This window comes from Ictalurus furcatus, chromosome 2, assembly GCF_023375685.1.
Source record: "Ictalurus furcatus strain D&B chromosome 2, Billie_1.0, whole genome shotgun sequence".
In the NCBI taxonomy this organism is placed as follows: Eukaryota; Metazoa; Chordata; class Actinopteri; order Siluriformes; family Ictaluridae; genus Ictalurus; species Ictalurus furcatus.
In genome coordinates, this window is record NC_071256.1 from 33,986,139 (window position 1) to 34,007,949 (window position 21,811).

A 21,811-nucleotide genomic window follows, 5' to 3' on the forward strand; every position below is an offset into this window, starting at 1 on the left:
AGAGCTTAAAACAACCTTTGCGACCCGACAAACCACAATCCTGACCAATCAAGGAACGTCCAGGTGTACAGACAGTTTGGAGAACTCGAAACCAAGTGACCCAACCAAATGAAACCCAAATGTAACTAAAGGGCACAATGTCATAAGAGTCAAACTCCAGAGCAGCAAATAAACTAATCGTGAAAACTGTCTCAGACTCAGAGGAGACGAAGATGTGCACACGTGTGTGTGTGTGTGTGTGTGTGTGTTGTGTAGAGAGATTTTGTGCTAAGAGGATTGTTGGTGTGTGTTGGTGTGTTAACACTAATCTGTGTTCCTGTAGGTTAATGGTGCTTTGTTTCCGTAAAGCTCTTTCCATCCACTGCCTTTTTCTTTCACTCACGTATAAATATCAACCGAAACTGGCAATTAACCAAGTAGCGGACAGTGACGTGTTTTATTTGTTTAATCAGTTTCATTTCTCTCTCTTAGTGGTTAGGTGTTTATTAATAAGGCGTATTGTTGGTGTATTTCTTCATCGTTTGTTTCTGGTCCTCAATGCTTCCCCCCCCCTTCTCTCTCTCTCTCTCTCTCTCTTTCTCTGTAGGTCTCTTAGAGTTATTCCCTTTCTAGCTCCCTTTTCTGTTCTATTGGATTACTGACAGTAAATCCGCCTCCCTAATTGCTAGCCATGTGCTGGCCATGCTTTAATAGGATATGACAGTGTGTGTGTGTGGGTGTGTGTGTGTATGTCTGTCTTCCGGGTCCCACTGAACAAGTGCTCTTCCTGGGGGCCATCTGTTAGATGAAATATGAAGCAAATAAAGAGACCTATTAGGATGAACTGAGGGAGAAAGAGACATAAATAGCTATTAAACGTCACGATAATTCAGCTAATTTAGAAAACTTTTAAGTTAAAATCTTATATTCTGTTGCGTGCATATCCGAATCAATAACCAAATCACTCTCAGTGTAAAAGAACCAATATAATATAGACCATATCATCTGGAAATACAATTATACCCTTAATAAACAGTAGGAATTTGTGGTCGAATGCACCGTGTCAAATGATATTCACTGTTAATTGATATGAATTGGTCTGTCTTGTATAGCATACGTATTTAAGTAGACATCAATGCATACAGTAAATCAGAGAAATTTCGGACTTTGATAGCACCCTTATAAACTCCCAGTCCCTGTCAGCGGGTCCAGATTTATATTCCTCACTTTTATAACTTATAGTTACTAAATAATAGGCTTGATGAATATATTTACATTAAGGGAGTAACAGTGCCACAGTCTGTATTCGTGGCTGTGTTTGTTTAGTAATCCAAATATTTGTATCTGTATTCATATTTGGATTTAAACTGGTCATGGGCATGGGCTAGACCGGACCTTGTCCTAGAAACACAAAAAGAAAAGAAAATAAACAACATGACACCTGGAAAAAAAAAAGAGTAATTTTCTTTCGTAAATTATAACAACAAATAGCGATTTGCAAAAGACCGCTTTATTCACCTCCTGATCAAGACGGACTGTGGAACTTTCTGGCAAATCTTCCATCTAATGTGACTGAGTAAGCAAGCTTACAAAACAACAACGTGTTTCCAAAATCTTGGAACTGTTGTTTACGGCTGACAATAATAGCCATCTTTGGCAGGTTAGCTTTAGGTTTTGGCTTTGATACAGTTCAGTAGTGCTGCTGTGAGTCAACATGGGGTCCTTTAAGCAGCATTTCATTATAATGCCTATAATACACACAATTCAGTGTGAACAGCATGTGGTCCATGTGTGCAGTGGTAGAGAACTATGGTAGATATGGTTTATTTTGAAGCTTAGTAAAGCAGTGTTTAGGTCGGGATACTGGAGCAAACAACTACAGCCACATTATACTTTGTTTTGGGAACAAACTTGCTGGTGAACAAAGTTGCAAATCCGCTTTCCAAAAACATTGGCTATGGCAAACACAGGGAAAATATAAGTGCAGACAGTGTAACTACAATATCCAGAACAGTTTCTGTTTTAAGATATATTGCAATCACTGGAAGAGGGAAAAGGCGTTTCTGGAGTGGATAACATCCGCGTATCGCACATGCTGCAAATCAGAAATGCTGTGTTTATTTTTTTTGAGATGTAATTCGGGGGGATTTTGACCTGGCAACCTGGCCAGATTCATTCTTGTGTCCTTCAAGCTCCGCATTAAAGTACAAACTGTGTGGTCGTAGTCCTGATGCACACCTCTAGTCTCAACCTGAAGCTTTCTGGCAGCTTTCTGAAAAAAAAAAACCCTATAAAAACAAATAGTGTGCTATGTATACATCCATCCATCCATTTTCCCCTACACAAGGTCATAGGGGAGCCTGGAGTCTATCCCAGGGAACTCGGGGTGCAGGTGGGGGACATCCTGGACAGGGTTGCCAACACTTCACAGACACATTCACATACTATGGACAATTTAGAAACGCATGTTGTAGGCACAGGGGAAAACATGCAAACTCCACACACGGGGGAGAGGCAGGATTCAAACCCCCTTCCCAGAGGTGCGAGGCAAGCGTGCTAACCACTAAGAGCCACCATGCTCCCTATATGTATTTGTTTAGAACATTACACACAACAGTATCTCTTCAATCCGAATAATATAGTCGTATTTGGTTACATCCCTAGTTTACATGCTGTTAAAGAAATTGTAAAAGCTAGGGTATAACACTGACATGTATTATTATTGGCCTGCTTGGTTTGTCCCTGTTGCATCTGCTTAACATTATTTGGTGTAAAATACCCTGAAATGCTTGTGGTTCCTTTCATTATGTTTATTGGGGTCAAACTGCCTAGAGCTTGGGCTTATGGTGTCAAACCTGAGCATCCTGGCTGTAATGACCAAGGCATATGGCAGTTGAAAAAAACACCCCAGCTCCCTGAGGGTTTACACCCATATCCCCTCCTTGCCCAATAGTCCAAAGTCCAGTGCAGGATGATGATGTCATCAGGCTGTAACAGGCCCTGCCACCTGCAGCCATTGGCGTTCATTGCTGGTTGTCTCTTACTCGATATCTTGGGATGTATTATGTAACTGGATGTGTCGGGGATACTAACTTTATTTAGAAAAGCAATGGTGAGACTTGTGGACATACAAAGGCCTAACTCATGATTTTCCTCATCACTTGTTGAAAATCTAGTCTGTTAGCTTCACCCTATGCTTTTCTTTGTTAAATAACAACACATTTTAATCAGTTTATTGTTAGTCTTAAATGATGTCTGAGCATCTGCCATACAAGTCCCTATACAAGTGAATGAGCTGTTACTGTAGAAACAGTATCGCATTAGAACACCACCTTCTGACCAATCAAATTTGAGAATGCCCCAGTGCTGTGGTGTAAGATCACATTATCGTATCGCGACCTGACGCTCCATGGCTTATGGGGGCTGAGATGTATGGAGTGGGTGTGCTTCTGTCAGGAAAGAATGAAGCAGAGATAGCATGTGTGCACGAGAGAGTCGGATAAAAAGCCAGGCCTGTCAGAGGTGGGAGTGAAAGCTGTTCATGACCATCAGATACCTGCACTGGCGTCAGACTCGCTCCTTTGATGTTGCGGCCCTTGAATGCAGAAACCAACACCCTCAGGGCTCCTCTTTTTCATACGCATAGATCCCTTCTCTCTTCATAATGTTCTTAGGAACTCAAATCTGAGGATATGTCTGGTATGAGAGTGACTTATGAGGAGGGATTGTTTGTCTGCATTCCTCTTTAATACTCAGATTCAGATGACAAGATGGAGGGATGTAGAGGGCAGGAAGGAGGAGAATCCTGCGCACTAACTCTAAGCTTCTGAGACGATAAACCGCAGTGTCTCCTTAGCTTACCACATTAGAACAAAAATTACACGCCGATTAGTTTCCCAGAGGAAACATATTTCCAAAGACACGCCAGGCGTTTTACTCTTTACGTCATAACACACCAAAGCAGCTTATGGATGAGTCTCCACCAACAAATTCTAACATAACCTATTGCATCAGTGAAGCATGTTGAAAGTACCTAGCTAGCTAAGAAATGGATTAGCATGTCTTGCAATTTTTTTGTGATTATTTTAGCCAACTGTAATATTTAAAAGAAGAAAAACACTCTGGAAATGAAAACTCAGTAACAAAAAGTTAAACAAATAAACAGCATTCTTTGTTAACAGTTTTCTAAGCTTCCTTTTTGCTAATCATGGTTTATGCATGCGTTGCCAGAGATTTCATTTATGCTTCACAAGTTTACGTTCGCCATTCTGGCACAAATCTCATGTGTGGGCGGGGCTTAACAGCGATTTACTCTCATCGGCTAGTGAGATTTGGATCAACAGCTCGAGTGTCCTGCTGAGGAGGATGATGACGAGGATGATAATGATAGTGACGATGACGACGCTTCGTGTAGCTCCTGAGAGCTCGTCTCGAAAAAAAATTGTCGTATGAGAATACCCAAACCTCAAATATTAATTACAAACTAATACACTGACTTAGTAAGTAAGCAATTTCCACTACGAAGTACAAACACTATAACTATACAGAGAACCGCATCCAGAACGCTGTCCAAAATTCACAACACTGACGTCTCTACTTCGTGGTCAGGGAGCTGTCGGTCCAAATCTCACTAGCCAATGAACGTAAACCGCTGTTAAGCCCCGCCCACATGTGAGATTTGTGCCAGAATGGCGACTGTAAACTTGTGGCACAAGTTCATAAACCATAAACCATTCATAAACCACATTTAAAGACCATGTTAAATGTTTGCAGCTGAGTTCAGTTTTCTTCTTTCTCACTGTATATGTTTGTTTGTTTCCTGAAAAGTTATGTTCAATAATTTTGGAACAAGTTTCATTCCGTAATGCTGAAGCTCCTTACAGGAGCTTTGTGAGAGCTCAGATCTTTTTTTATTTTATTTCAACTTGTCTTGAGTTTTATTATTATTATTATTATATTTTCTTAATAAATTATTAGAGAGAAAAAAAAAAATCAGAAGCTGGTGAGTGAACAACAGTTGATAGTTTTCATAATAGAAGTGAGAACATGACCTGTTTTGTTTCACCGTTGTTCCATAACATTAAATCTAACTATAAATAAGTAAAATGTACAACAGGTCATTGTTTAATTAATTTAAAAAAAAAAATTGCTTTGTGGCATAAAAGGAATAAAACGCTTCAGGACATGCTGTTATTGCATATATATCCTCATTATAGTATGTATTCTCAACATCGCATCACACCACTCTATCACTGATCATTTTCCTATAACAAACAGCATTATGTTTTATTCAGTACTTTTCTACACTGACACTCCAGGTCAGTGTATGTGTTAGAGGGAAGTGTTGGTGTTTGCTAAGTGGGTGTGTTTGGGTACAGTTCTATTGTACAATATCAATCTGTTATTCCAGTCCATTTTTCTTACCTGTGATATGAAAACATGAAACAGGTCATGTAGGATAGTGTTTTCTCCAAGCTGTGCGTGCATGTGTGTGTGTGTGCGTGTGGGTGGGTGGATGCGGGAGATGAGAAGTGATCTGCAAGGTCAGTCTGTCCCATCCCAACACACACACACACACACACATTCACACGCTCATTCATTCATAAGCAGAAGTTCTGGTTCACACACAGATATGATAAGAACAGAGAACAAGGCCCAGTGCCATCTTTAGTTTTTTTCTCTCACTCGCTGACTCACGCTGTCAGCAAAAGATGGGCTGTATCTATGACAACGCTGTATCATGTGGCCACGTGGAGTTTATCCAAGCGATATGGATTATCGACTATGGTACATTCACAGGAGCGAGGCTCGAGTCACTACTACTGCGCACTTAAAAACAAACTGCAATTAAAACGGACCAGTTTTTTTTTTCACCTTCAGTCCCTTTTCCTACTCATCAGAGTAAAAAGACCATCACGTAAAAATACAGTATTCTTGTTTTCCATAATCTTCAATCAAAATGCAGTGACTTTTGCCCACCTCGAAACTTATAATAAAAATAAAATATTAACCAATACTTTTTACTTTGTTAATGTACAAGTCTAAATGAATAAATAAAATTATATATATATAATTATATTACACACACACACACACACAGTGGGCGAAATAAGTATTGGACACATCAACATTTTTTTCATTAAATATATTGTAATTGCTTTTTTCCCGTGTCATTCCACTTTATTATACGTAACTTTATTTATGGACTTTAATGTTGTGAATTCTTTATATTTCCAGATTTCTTGAGTTAATACTGATGTCTGGTGAAAATTTCATGTGAATAACGTCATTGGAAATTTATTTACTGGAATTTTTTTTAAAAATGTGTTCAATACTTATTTCCCCCACTGTGTATATATATATATATATATATATATATATATATATATATATATATATATATATATATAAACTCCCTTTTTCAGGTGACTGTGTATTAAAGATCATTTTGTAAAATCCAAATAAGCTTTACAGATCTTTATTGGGAAGGGTTTAAACGATGTTTTTCATGCTTGCTCAATGAATCATGAACAATTATTGCACATACACTTGTGTAACAGTCCTTAAGACACGAACAGTTTACAGGCTGTAGGAGATTAAGGTCACAGTTATAATAAGTTAGGACACTAAAGAGACCTTTCTACTGAAAAACACCAGAATAAAGATGCCTAGGGTTCCTGCTCACCTGCGTGAACATGCCATAGACCTGCTGCAGGGAGGCATGAGGACTGCAGATGTGTCCAGAGCAATAAACTGCAATGTCTGTAATGTAAGACGCCTAAGACAGGGCTACAGGGAGACAGGAACGACAGCGGATCGTCCTTGTAGTGGCAAACCACGTGTAACCGTGTGTGTGTGTCCCTCCCAGATGTGATCGAGAACTTTCAAATGCCTTGTTGGAAGAGTGGAGGAACATCTCACAGCAAGAACTCATAAATCTGGTGCAGTCCATGAGGATGAGATGCACTGTAGTATTTAAAGCAGCTGGTGGCCACCAGATACTTACTGTTACTTTTGATATTGACCCTCACCCCTTCACTCAGGGACTCATTATTCCATCTCTGTTCGTCAATTGTCTGTTAAACTTGTTCAGTTGTTGAGTCTTTTTATGTTAATACAAATATTTACACATTATTGCACATTATTATTTGCTGGAAATAAAAACAGTTGATGTTTTTTTATTGAGTTTATATATATATATATATATATATATATATATATATATATATATATATATATATATATATATATATATATATATATATGTATGTATGTATGTATATATATATCTAGTAACTGCATTTTCAAACTATACATCATTTCTCTATAATCATATATTTGTACAGACATAAGGTGACTTTTTAGCCACAGACAGCTTCAGTATTCTGTGACCTACAGAATGTAATCTGATGCTGTGTACACTTTGTATGCATCAAGGCAGCTTGTATTGTGAAAGCTAGCTTTTAACATTCAGCTATTTAGTGTGGTCGGAGTCAATATTCCAAGTCACAGTTAAAGATCAGAAAAACCTCCCCTGGCCTTTTTCCCTTCTTGAACTGTGCAGTTTAGGTGAATGTCCAGTGTAGCTTCAGAGTCCTGTTCTTGAAAGACAGGAGTGGAACTCGACGTGGTCGTCTGCCGTTGTAGCTGATCCGCCTCATGGTTATCCTGAAGCGTTATGTTATATATATCTGAGACGCCTTTCTGCTCTCCACACTTGTAAAGGGTGTTATTTGAGTTAACGTAGCCTTCCTGTCTACTTAAACCAGTCTGGCCATTCTTTCTAACCTCTCTCGTCAAATCCACAGAACTGTCACGGGATGAACTGGATGTTTTTTTGTTGTTGTTGTTGTTTTTCACCATTCGATGTAATCTCTAAAGACTTCTTCGCTGAAAATCCCAGCAGCCAAACCATGTTCAGTGTCACTGAGGTTACATTGTTTTTCCCAATTCTGATGTTTGATGTAAACATTAACTGAAGCTCTTGACCTATATATGTGTTACATGGGGCAGTGGTGGCTCAGTGGTTAAAGGCGCTGGGCCAGAAGGTCAGGTGTTCAAGCCCCAGCACTGCCAAGCTACCACCGTTGGGCCCTTGGACAAGGCCCTTAACCCTCAATTGCTCAGTTGTATAAATGAGGTAAATGTTTATTTTGCTCTGGATAATGGCGTCTGTCAAAATGCCATAAATGTAATGTAATGTACATGATTAGCTGATTGGATATTTGCATCAGTGTACAGGTGTTCCTAATAAAGTGGACAGTGAGTGTATGTACTTTAACTTGAGTGAAGAATTTGGAGGTGGACCTCAGGATTTATTCAGATTAGTAATTACACTTGTACTAGAGAGAAGAATGTAGGTACTTGCTTACTAGCCATTTTTCACAATCCAGTCAAATCCTGAATATCTGGTTTCACTCAGAAAATATGACACATTATGGACGAAAAATTCCTTATTGTTTTCATTCCGTGTTGTACACTCAGCCATTTTGCTGGCAATTATCTGAAGCTAGATGTTTTGGAACTCAAAACCCAAACAAATACAGCCCCTCCCTTCAATGTTCCCACCAAAGCCACGCCCACCAAAATACATCCTTGGAACGTATAGTTTTAGAAGAACAGATCCTCAAGGGTTTTTACCTGGAACCCTGTCTGAAATGGAAACACACTGTTGTAGGTTCTAAGCCTTCAGGGTTCCTACAGAGGAACAAGCCCTTGACCTATTATTCTTCTTGATTTAAGCATATTCTAAAACACCATGTTCAAGAGGCGGAGCTTTCTGAATAGACAAGATTGACAGGCGATTAGAGATGCCTTCTCGTACTGATTGGTTGAATGTTGGTGGTCCACGTTATTTGTTTTTGTTTCTCCCGTTTCAGCCTGGAACACCGGAGAGGTGCATATTTAAAAACTCTAAGGCTCTACACACTTAAACACTGCAGCTGTGTTTCAGGTTCCTGTCTGACTTTGGTTGAATGTGTTTTTTTTTCTTTCTTTCCATATCAAGTTTCATGTTTTTGTAACCACCACCATGTATGCAACAGTGTCTGCTACCATCACACACAGATACTGGCAAGGATTACACTGACGGTCATGCTGTGGGAAAACAAGAAAGCTCTCACAAGTGTTGAATCCACCATGCCGTTCAAACTATTGTTACAGTAAGCAGGCTAATACACAATCTAGCATTGTAGTGAACAAGCTAACACACAGACTTGTGTTATAGCGAACAGGCTAATAGACAATCTAGCATTGTAGCGAACAAGCTAACACACAGACTGTGTTATAGCGTACAGGCTAATACATAATCTAGCATTGTAGCGAACAAACTATCATACAGGCTTGTGTTATAGCGAACAGGCTAATAGACAATCTAGCATTGTAGCGAACAAGCTAACACACAGACTGTGTTATAGCGTACAGGCTAATACATAATCTAGCATTGTAGCGAACAAGCTATCATACAGGCTTGTGTTATAGCGTACAGGCTAATACACAATCTAGCATTGTAGCGAACAAGCTAACACACAGGCTTGTGTTATAGCGAACAGGCTAATACATAATCTAGCATTGTAGCGAACAAGCTATCATACAGGCTTGTGTTATAGCGAACAGGCTAATACACAATCTTGCATTGTAGCGAACAAGCTACCATACAGGCTTGTGTTATAGTGAACAGGCTAATACACAATCTAGCATTGTAGTGAACAAGCTACCATACAGGCTTGTGTTATAGCGAACAGGCTAATACACAATCTAGCATTGTAGCGAACAAGCTAACACACAGGCTTGTGTTATAGCGAACAGGCTAATACACAATCTAGCATTGTAGCGAACAAGCTATCATACAGGCTTGTGTTATAGCGAACAGGCTAATACACAATCTAGCATTATAGAAAATAGACTAGCACAGACAAGCTTTATGGTGAACAGGCTATCACACAAATTAGTGAACAGGCTCACATAAACTAGTGCTATAGTGAAAATAATAACATACAAAACACCATTATAGTGAACATGTAAACCCATAAATTAGAATTATAGTAAGCAGACTAACATGCAAACTAGCATTACAGTGAACGTATTCACACTAGTGATATAGTATACAAGCTAACATACACACTAGTGTTATAGTAAACAGGCTAACATGGAAACTAGCTTAATTTTGAAGACTAACATTCAAAACAGTGTATTGAATAGCCTAACACATATACTTGGATTATAGTGAACAGGCTAACAAACAAATTATTCTTGTAGTAGTTAGGCTAACACACTAAAGTAGAGTTATACTAAGCATAAAACAGACAAGCTAGCATAGTAGTGAACAAGTTATCACACAAACCTGGGTTATAGTGAACAGGCTAACACAACATCTAGCATTATAGTAAATTATTAGAAAAACACATAAACTAACGTTAGATAGATTAGCATTTCTAGCATTGTTTTGAAGACTAACACACAAAAGAGTCTTATAGTGAACAAATTTGATGTGTGTGTGTGTGTGTGTGTTTGTAGCAAATAATGTAGAATGAATAGAGTTAAACAATGTATTTCCACTACAATGCAGCATGTCAGATGAAATGATTGTATTATTTTACTCCGTCACATTTCTCGAAACTGTGTTAGGGACTTTAAAAATAGATGCAGGTAGATTGTGGCTCATATCACACAGATGTTGGGTTTCACTGTGCCAAAAGATGGAAATGTTGATAGAGACAACTTGGGAGTCACTGTTTGCTTCACAGGAATTGCACGAATTCCAAAAGGAGCAAAAGGACTCCGATGTACGTAACATATGAGCGTGTGATGTGTTGTACATGACTAATATCAGCAAACACTCAGAGAGACAGTGGGAACTGAGTCACTCCTCACAATCACTAAAATATTGCTGTCTCTCTGCATCACTGTCCATGTTTAAAATGTCATATTCTTCAACTTGTTTCATCTTCTTCCTTATTACATAAACATAGAAAGCTATATATATATATTTATATGGTTGTAAGCAGGATCACCAGCCAACTTCTTACAGCTTTGTTCCAGTGAAATGTAATGGAATGTGAAAGTTCAGATGCTGTGTGTTGGGGTGTGTTGGTGGCAGTATGATTACTGTGTAAATACAGTGTAGACCTACTGTATACATATCTGGAGTTTAGGACAACACGACTTCACCTTCTGCCTAGGACGTGTGTGCTTTTGACATTTGAACTTGATGCTTCATTTTTGTTGAACATGATATTTATTGCTATTTCTTTTCAGAAGTCAGTAAAGCACCACCACATCCACTCGGTTCGGTATTGGGTAATTCTGAGTGAATTACACCATGTGCGATGGTTCAGGTCACACACGGTGTAAATTACTCAGAAAAACACATGCTGGCCCGAGAACTAGAATTATATTCAACAGACTACCACGAACACTAGTTCAGCAGGTGCAACCTAGTTCCTTTTCCGAGTTCTTAACTTTCATAAATGTCAAGCGTGGATGAAGGAACTAATGTATGTTGTTATCCATTTAAATGTGTTAAAAGTTCAAAGGTAATAAAGTTTATAGGGCCCTGGGAAAATGAGTCCTGACTACATAAAACCTTTGGAAAAGTTTACTTAGTGTGTGTTAACAGAATATTGATCTGGGGAACATAGGACCCTGGGGACAATTGAATGACCCTCCATAAAAACTAGCATTGTAGCAAACAGGTTACCCCATTTTAGCAAACATGCTAAAACGTGAATGTATATTATTGTAAACAGACCACCATAGGGTTTACTTTTATGGTAAACAAGCTACAAGCAGATTTAAAAACCCGCCTGTGTTTCCCCGTCTTTAATTAATGAGACTAATGAAATATCCAGTTAATTAATCATCTTATATTAATTGAAAATTTTTTCAAACCAAAGGTTTATACTCCAGTAAATATATGGAAAAGAAAGAAACATATTTACATATGTTTCAAACTCCAAGAGTGTGCTATAAAAATGTGCAGCCAGCCAATATTCCCTTCAGTTTACAGGGATAATGTGGTGTTATAAAGAACAGCCAGTTTGTCATCTGAATTAGCATGAAAACTTAGAAAAGGTGTGGTAGAAGGTGATATCCAAGGTAGGGTGTGGAGATACAGTGTGTTATTCATATTATTCAAAATTGTCAGATCTTTCTTGAGTAGAAGTGTCTGAGATGTTTTTTTTTTTTCTTGAGTAGTCCACTGTCTATAAACACAAGCACTTATCTTTAAGTCTGAAAAAAAAAAAAATCAGATATAGAAAATGTGGACTGAAGAAGGAAATGTAATGATGTAATGATGTAATATAAAAGCAAATGTGTGTCTCAATCAGCTCCCTGGCTCTCTAGGAGGTGAACCAGTATATCATGTACACAAGTTGGGGCACTGGTAAAGACCCTGGCTCACTACACATTGGGACACTGATGACTCTGATGATTTCTGATGACATGACTGTCAGTGCGTTTGCATGGACAACAGTAATCCACTATTAACCCGATTAAGACGATACTCTGATTAAGAAACTACCATGTAAACAGCAATTTTTAATTACCTTAATCCGATTAAGGTCATACTTGAAGTAAACACAAATCGAATTAAGACGTGCGGAGTACTCCTGTTTTAGTCGCATTATCGACATGTATTACAGACATGTACACACCTTAATCACACTATTAACGTCGTGGGAGAGTTTTCACCGCATTTTGCGACAGGACACGATCACACACGCCAGCGCTCAACCGTTTTACGGCAAACAAGAGAGTACAGCTGCGTCCCAAACCGCATACTTGCCTACTATAGGGCTGTATTAGGAGAAATACATGTATCTCAGCTACTATATAGTGGGTAAGTACGCGGTTTGGGACGCAGCCCACGGCTTCAAGCAGTTGTCTATTAGCACGTACAGCATGACAAATAATTAACCGCACTTGAAGCGTTCGTAAAAAAATTTTATAAAAACACCCAAAACTGTATACAGTACCATAACGAAGACCAACTGTATGTCGATACGTGAAATTCTGGAGGGAACGTCGGACGGCGTGGCGCGGTGATGTCATGACGTTTAATTATGTTCTATAACATGTAAAACGGGAACATGAAAGGAGTATTCTAAATGTGACTCATGTAAACACCTTAATCAGAATATTGTCTTGTTCAGAATAAGGTCAATAATTAGATTACTGCTGTCCATGTAAACGTACTATATGTACTCGTGTTGTAGAACGTCACCATTTATCAACAACAGGCAGGACTGATATCTTTCTGACATTATAGGTCATATAAATTTGTTAGCTCGTGTTTCTGTCATGGTACTTCAAGCAGGAACGTAGTCGAGGTAGAGGATTTTTAAAAAAAATCATTAAACAATTAAAAGTTATTAGATTCAAACAAACCGTATATCGAACGTCAAATATAGTTAAAAATCACTAACGTAAACAACAACAATAGCAAGCTGCTTACATTTGTAGACGAAGTTGGCTGAGAGTTCGTCCGCCTATTTCTTTTTTCAAGCTGAGAGGCTTCAGAAAATATGACGTCATTTCTAGTAAGGGAACTAAAGTCCTATTCGGACCGGACTAGTTTTATAAATCAACTGATGTCTGTGATTCCATGTACCGATTCGGACGGGACTAACATTTATTTACAGAGTTTATTACAGAGGTGGGCGTGTCTGTTTTGCACATCTGGGCCCAATTGTTCAAACAGTTTAATCTGGGTCAGAATGATCCGGATTTGAAAATCCCATGTTTTTGTATCCAGGATCAAGTAATCTATCTTTACTTTTGTGTCGGTTTTTCCAAGCAACATTGGATTAGATCACCCTGATCCAGATACAAACCTTTCAAGATGACCAAATCCGGATTACTAGTGCTGTAAATCATATCACTTACATATCACACTGTAGGCTACTAGCTACAGGTAGATTAACAACAGGTAGGAGAGCATTTTATTTGAAGAGACAGAAAACAGCACACGTTTTTAATCATAAAAACTCTAAACGTCCATAAGAATGTTCAGAGGTCATGTGTGGAGAGCAATAAGGGACGCACTTGTTAGAAACTACTTTTGACTGGATCGTCTCTGATGATAGTTTCATTGTAATTAATATACAGTGATAAATGACAGTTAAAATTAATATATATTATTTTCGTTTAATAATGACACCTGTTTTGGGGGATTATTTATTCTTTTTTACTTTACTGTACTGAAAGGATTAACTGGTAGCCTGTTTTATCCTGATTCACTTTATCCACTTTATCACTGTAACGGGTAAACAAATCAATGCAAAATATAAATAAATGTATACAATACATGATAGAAATGTTGTATTATTTGATCAGTTTTAAAGTTTTATTACATTTTGTTCTGTTCCCTGAATCCACCCTCCTGCTGGGATCAGGATAATCCTGATTTTTTGTATAATAGGTTTCCCAATCATACTAAAAGGTTTTGAACAACACATACTGAAGATTTGATCCAGATCAAAAGCAAGATTGGATTATATCCAGATCTAATCTGATTTCAGAATCCTTTTTTTCTTTTGAACAACCCATTTTCGAGATTAGAACCGATCGATATCTGAAAACCGATCAGATTACATCTGAACAACTGGGCCCTGGGCGTTACAGAAGATCACGTGCTCTGGATGTGTGCGTTGTGTACTAATATTACAGTGCCTAGTCTTAACAGTTTACATGATTTGGCTCTTCTTGTTGATTTTATATTTTTTTAATCTGAATTGCATGCAGCAAGCAGAAAAAATAATAATAATAATAATAATTAATAAATATATATATATATATATATATATATATATATCCAGTCACAGACATTCGGATTCGGACGGGATTAGATTTCTCAGAGGATCCCTGAGTTAGCCGGAAAACAGTTGGTCCTTTTTATAGCGTTTGTGTGAGAAAAAAACAGACTTGGCAGATTCGGACAGGATTAAAATTGCAAAGTACAACACAAATTTCTCTAACGTCCCCCTGGGAAACTAGTCCCGTCCGAATAGGACTATAGTGAACATCGATGCTCCCTGGTTTTTGAGGTGCATCATGGGATTTTTTTAGGGAGCGAACGTTCCAGTGCACTGGAAGGATTTTGCGATTGAGACAGCCGTTGAGATGAATATGGCTTTCTCTCATTATTCAGCAGCTTATAAAATAGCACTTGATCCAGCACATCCTATTATTTTGCATTTAATTATTTTTTTATATATCGCACACTGACAGGTAATTGTGCACACAAATGAATGAAGTCAGGAGATACTAAATTGAGGTTATGAAATTGGAATTTGTGCATGGGATGTAGGTGATTTTATCACACTGTTTTCATTTTATTTACTATTTTGATACATATACTTAACACAAAACTGCAGATGTTTTGATTAATTTGATGTGCTCTTCTGTAAGGAAATAGCGTCCACGTTTTGAAGGATAAGGTGACTGAGCACTCTTCTGCTACACTTAGACGCGTATATCATTTTATCCATTATACAAATTCTGTCCTGGAGATAAGTAATGTCTCAGATTGAGTCTCCTACTGCTGTGTCTGTGCAAAAAAAAAAAAGTTTTTACATAATATAGCTCCTTGCTCGGGTTTTCGCCCAGACTGGTGCACGCAATTCCTGTGCAACTGTCTGAATGGCGCTTAAGTCCTCATTTACATCTGAATAACCAATTCCTCACAGCAGTCAAGCGCTACTTCTTGTTGGTGGCACTGGTGTGTGTGTGTGTGTGTGTGTGTGTGTGTGTGTGTATATACATGTGCATTTTGATTATCAAAGGAAAATTTCCGGACACACGGAAAACCTTTTTCCAAAACATTACACACCACAACAATATCCCTGCATGTCCTGTCAGAGCCTGCCTCTTATATTAAAGCTTAAAAATGTTTTATATATATCCCAATGCGCACGAACCCACGCCTACGCACTTGAATAGGAGTGTCTGTATTTAAGTAAACATTAACTTCTGAATATCGATATCTATATTTTGCTGTGGGTGTGTGTCCACTCAGTGAGCAACAAATTGCTATATAAAACAAGCCTTGACAAGGCGGGTGTGTTCCCCAGCTCATTTTTTTTCTCCAGTTTTTAATCTGTCACTGTATTTTGGTTACTAGGCAATAAACCATGACACATTCTATCACTGTATGTTCCTGGAAAATAATCAAATTAACCACAGTGACCGGGATCTGATGCCTGTCTGGTGGGTGGAGGAATGGAGGGAGGAAGGGGGGAGAGAGAGAGAGAGAGAAAGAAATCCTATAAAAAAGAGATTTTTGTCTTACCAGGCTTACCGGCTGAGAACAAATTCTTAGAACAATGCTGGCCTTGCATGCTCATGCTATGTATTAACTAATTAGGCCTGAAGGTAGGGTGTACGATTACACACACACACACACACACACACACACACACACACACAATGCCACAACAAACAACCTCACAGTCCATCTCACTTGATCTGGTAATAACAGCATCAGCCCCTCTACTGATGGAAAACAGAAAGACAGCAGTATTGACATTGTTTCCTCAGATAAATAAAGATTTATTTGAGCTCTGAATAAAATCAAAAAGGTTATTACTGTAGCCTTTGTATCTGAACAGAACTGAGTGATTCTGCCTTCACATTTGTCGAAAACAGGGAACCTCACTAAGATGCAGCCTCCTTCTGAATGAAACACAGGGATAGTAATTATAATATGAAATGTCAACAGTGTTCATCATAGCAGTACAGAATATAGGAATATACTGTGGGATTCCTTGTATGCAGAGCCTTCTGTATCCCTTAAGAAAACCATGTCATATGACCTGTAAGGCCTATTTTTAAACTTTGTACATGTACAGTACTTGCGCACACACACACACACTATATATATATATATATATATATATATATATATATATATATATATATATATATAAAACAACTTGTTAGCATGTTTGCCTCACACCTCCGGGGTTCAATTCCATCCTCTGCCCTCTGTGTGGAGTTTGCATGTTCTTCCCTGTTTCCTCCGGGTACTCTGGTTTCCTCCCCCAGTCCAAAGACATGTTGTAGGCTGATTGGCATCTCTAAATTATCTGTAGTGTGAGTGTATGTGCGATTGTGCCCCGCGATGGATTGACACCCTGTCCTGTGTGTCCCCTACCTTGTGCCCTGAGTTCCTTGGTATAGGCCCCAGGCTCCCTGCGACCCTGTGTAGGATAAGCGGTACAGAAAATGGTTTAATTAGCACAATCTGCAACTTCTTTGAGGAATTCTTATTTTTGAAAAAAATATTTTTCATATTTCATGTTTGTCTGTCCCCAGTATTCCTTTCCACCCTGTACAATGTAGTAATTGTGCCTAAACAAACAAACAAACAAACAAACAAACAAAACAGCCTACCTATTATATCACTTTTTTAAATAGATAGTACATTTGGTGACCAATTCAATTTACTCTTCTTAATTTTTTGTAATCTTATATCAGACTACGTTTTCTACTCATACACGTTCCACCTTATTAGGGAAATTAATTACATTTCATAATATTTGATAAATATGTGAGGTATACTGTAGTTATTAAAAAAATGTTCAAACTCAACCATTACTCAACCAGAATTTGTAATTGTGCTAATGCCAGTGCTAATTTTGCCTCCATATTTGCACCCTTTTTGCTCTGCGATTCCTTTGTGGAATATATACATAACAAGTAAATGTTCTTGCTTCTGGGTGTACATGAATATGTGATATGTGTGAGCGTGATGCCTAGAGACCCACTCACCTTTTATTCCTGCCTTATACCCTGAGATAGACTGCAACTTTGACCAGGATGATGCAATTATTGAAGACAAATGAATGTAAATGTTCTTAGAGTATGAGTAATATATTTTGAGGAATGACTAATGCTTGCACCAAAAAGGAAGTAAGTTTTGTAAAAGTCTTGACGTCTAAAAGGCACTGCATACGAGGATTGACCTGGTGTCTGAGACACCAGAAAGAAAAATTTTGAATCTATTGAAAGCCTTCAGTAACTGGGCCAGGTGAGTTATATTAGAATGAAGACTAAACTTTGAATGATTTTTCCATTCCCATGATTTCAATGATAAAGTTAAGCATTTATAATACATGAAGGATATTGTGTCTTCTGCTCTTTGTTTTTCTTCTTTGTGGGTTTTATGTATTTTACGTCCCACTTATGGAGGGTTGTACATGTATCCATGGTGCTATGATTAAGTGGAGAGCGGTATTCTTCAGAACCAGTAGAGTTTGCTCTTTTTCTTGACATCTACTAAGAGGAGGACTGTGACCATGACTGTGTCCTTTCATGTGGAGCCTATGAAAGGACCTTGCTATATTAAGCTCATCCTCTGGCCATTCTTGCCCACCTGAGTGTCCATGGTGTACCTGGTGGTCCAGAACAACAGGAAGTAGAATGGAAGATCATGCAGTTAACTGTTGTTCTACAACTAAGTAGAGGACTACCAGGTCCATCGGGCTAACCGTGTCTTAAGAATGGGAACGGGAATGGGTGTGATGTAGTGGGGGCCTTTTATAGGATATACACAAGGTCAGTCAGGTGATGGCTATGCTATTAGTACTTGGTAAGGAAGCAAACAAATTTCAAAGCAAAAGTCCATTAGTTTTGAAGAAAACCACCCCTGTGTTCCGGAATGAAGAAGAAGTAGAACTACCATATATATTTGTGCTTACAGCTATCTTGGATGCAGATCCAAGCTTGTATTCCAGCACAACCATGCCCACACTCTCTACAGAAACACCAGTCACCTCAACCATGACCTCTCAGGGTACAATGGAAACTACAGAACTTTCTTCTTCCATAGTGACAGTCAACACAGACATGGGAAGAAGCAGTACTGAAACAACTTCTCTTATGACAGAAACAGCTTCTCCAACTACAAACCGCAGTGAACTGACTTCTCCAGAGAGCAGCATGGTCTCCACTACAGCAATAAATCCAACACAAATGCCTACATCCAGTGTAACAACAGATCCCAGAATGGTATCTCTCCCTTCCACAAGGTCACAGGAAACTGAAATCACAGCAACTGTGGAACTGACCACAGAAATAGAAGATGATATGTCTGACAGGACCACACCAGAACCTTCATCTCCTCACAGTCTAACAACCTTCAGCGATGTGACCTTCAGCTCTCTAGCTTCCACAAGGTCACAGCAAACTGGAATCCCAGCAACTGTGGAACTGACCACAGAAATAGAAGATATGTCTGACAGAACCACACCAGAACCTTCATCTCCTCACAGTCTAACAACCTTCAGCGATGTGACCTTCAGCTCTCTAGCTTCCACAAGGTCACAGCAAACTGGAATCCCAGCAACTGTGGAACTGACCACAGAAATAGAAGATATGTCTGACAGAACCACACCAGAACCTTCATCTCCTCACAGCCTAACAACCTTCAGCGATGTGACCTTCAGCAGCCACGCTGAAACAGAAAAAGAAGATGATACGTCTGACAGAACCACACCAGAACCTTCATCTCCTCACAGCCTAACAACCTTCAGCGATGTGACCTTCAGCAGCCACGCTGAAACAGAAATAGAAGATGATACGTCTGACAGAACCACACCAGAACCTTCATCTCCTCACAGCCTAACAACCTTCAGCAATGTGACCTTCAGCTATGTAGCTTCCACAGGGTCACAGCAAACTGGAATCCCAGCAACTGTGGAACTGACCACAGAAATAGAAGATGATATGTCTGACAGAACCACACCAGAACCTTCATCTCCTCACAGCCTAACAACCTTCAGCGATGTGACCTTCAGCAGCCACGCTGAAACAGAAATAGAAGATGATACGTCTGACAGAACCACACCAGAACCTTCATCTCCTCACAGCCTAACAACCTTCAGCGATGTGACCTTCAGCTATTTAGCTTCCACAAGGTCACAGCAAACTGGAATCCCAGCAACTGTGGAACTGACCACAGAAACAGAAATAGAAGATGATATATCTGACAGAACCACACCAGAACCTTCATCTCCTCACAGCCTAACAACCTTCAGCGATGTGACCTTCAGCAGCCACGCTGAAACAGAAATAGAAGATGATACGTCTGACAGAACCACACCAGAACCTTCATCTCCTCACAGCCTAACAACCTTCAGCAATGTGACCTTCAGCTATTTAGCTTCCACAGGGTCACAGCAAACTGGAATCCCAGCAACTGTGGAACTGACCACAGAAACAGAAATAGAAGATGATATATCTGACAGAACCACACCAGAACCTTCATCTCCTCACAGCCTAACAACCTTCAGCGATGTGACCTTCAGCAGCCACGCTGAAACAGAAATAGAAGATGATACGTCTGACAGAACCACACCAGAACCTTCATCTCCTCACAGCCTAACAACCTTCAGCGATGTGACCTTCAGCTATTTAGCTTCCACAGGGTCACAGCAAACTGGAATCCCAGCAACTGTGGAACTGACCACAGAAACAGAAATAGAAGATGATATATCTGACAGAACCACACCAGAACCTTCATCTCCTCACAGCCTAACAACCTTCAGCGATGTGGCCCATGTTACAGCTACAGACAATGAATCTACACATACTTCTAATCATACTGCTGACTTAACTCCAACCATTACTGATTCTTCAGACAGCACAATCAGCACCATCATGTCCAGTCATGCTACTGTCATATCTTCATCCAGCTATAGCACCATTCCATATACACCAGCTCCATTAACTGAAGGTATGAAATCATTAAGGTAGAAAAGCTTATAGACTATAAAAAATACTGTATCACATGTACAATTATTTACTTCTCATACCCCAGCTTGTTAGGAAGCTTGTTAGGAAGCTGGGGCCAGAAATTATACAGGGCCCCTGTAGCAGAGAGGTTTAAACACCTTGCTCGAGTGTCCAACAGTGACATCTTGAGCTCACAACCTTCTGATCAATAGCCCAGAGCCTTACCAGGTGTGCCAACACTGCAGGCCTCTTAAACGTCACAGCAGGGTCTATAAGATCTCAATCATAGAGGCTAATTTGAGTGTGCAGTCTGATCAATTGGGTAGTGCAGCAGCCTCACAACTACAGGGTCCCTGGTTAGATCCTGAGCTCAGCTTACTGCTTGTGTGGAGTTTTGTATGTTCTCATAGTGTTCCCATAGATTTCCTTCAAGCTCTCCTGTTTCCTCTCCGCTCCAAAACATGCCAGTGGGCATAATAATATCCCAGGTGAATTCCCCTTAACCCAGTGTTCCTGTAATGCACAGCAATCTTGAACAGGATAAAGCAGTTACTGAAGATGTGTGTGCAGTGAGTTTCAGAGTTGTTCAGTGGCCATGGGCACTGAAGCCAACATCTGTTTTTATTTTCTGAATCAATAATGGGATTGGGGTTTTGCAACCATGATGAGCCAAACACCATACAGTAAGAAGAAGATGGAACTAGGATGGAGAATGGAACATCTCCTCATCATGTGTTGCCCCTACCATGATTTGTATGGACTAGTGTAATGGTTCATAGAACCCTCCTCACTGGGTCAACCATTGGTAGCAAGAACTAAGATGGGGCAGTATAATGGGTGGATTTGTGGTTTAAGTTGTTTCACCAAGTTGCTGGCTGTAATGTTTACTCCTGACCCAGAGTCTAGAAGGGCCTTAAAGCATAGTATGTGGTCACAGAGCTGAATCATTGCTTGTACAAAATTTGACGTCTTGAAAGTGATAGTAGAGGAAGACTTACCCCAACATGTTTGGCATAGTCTTTTTGGGAAGAGGAATGTTTAGGACAGGGTATTCCAGGACAACCCTGGTACTGGAGTACCCAGTGCCTTTCACAAT

The 21,811-nt window shown here is 39.3% G+C and overlaps 1 protein-coding gene across 1 annotated transcript in view; it reads left to right on the plus strand.

Annotated features, from left to right (window-relative positions):
- Positions 1 to 21,811, plus strand: part of si:ch211-198m17.1 (mucin-17) — a 44,737-nt gene that overhangs the window by 5,110 nt on the left and 17,816 nt on the right. The window contains exon 2 of the mRNA XM_053640804.1: positions 18,683 to 20,716. Within this exon, the coding sequence (XP_053496779.1) occupies positions 18,683 to 20,716 (2,034 nt within the window). The remainder of the gene's footprint in view (positions 1 to 18,682; positions 20,717 to 21,811) is intronic.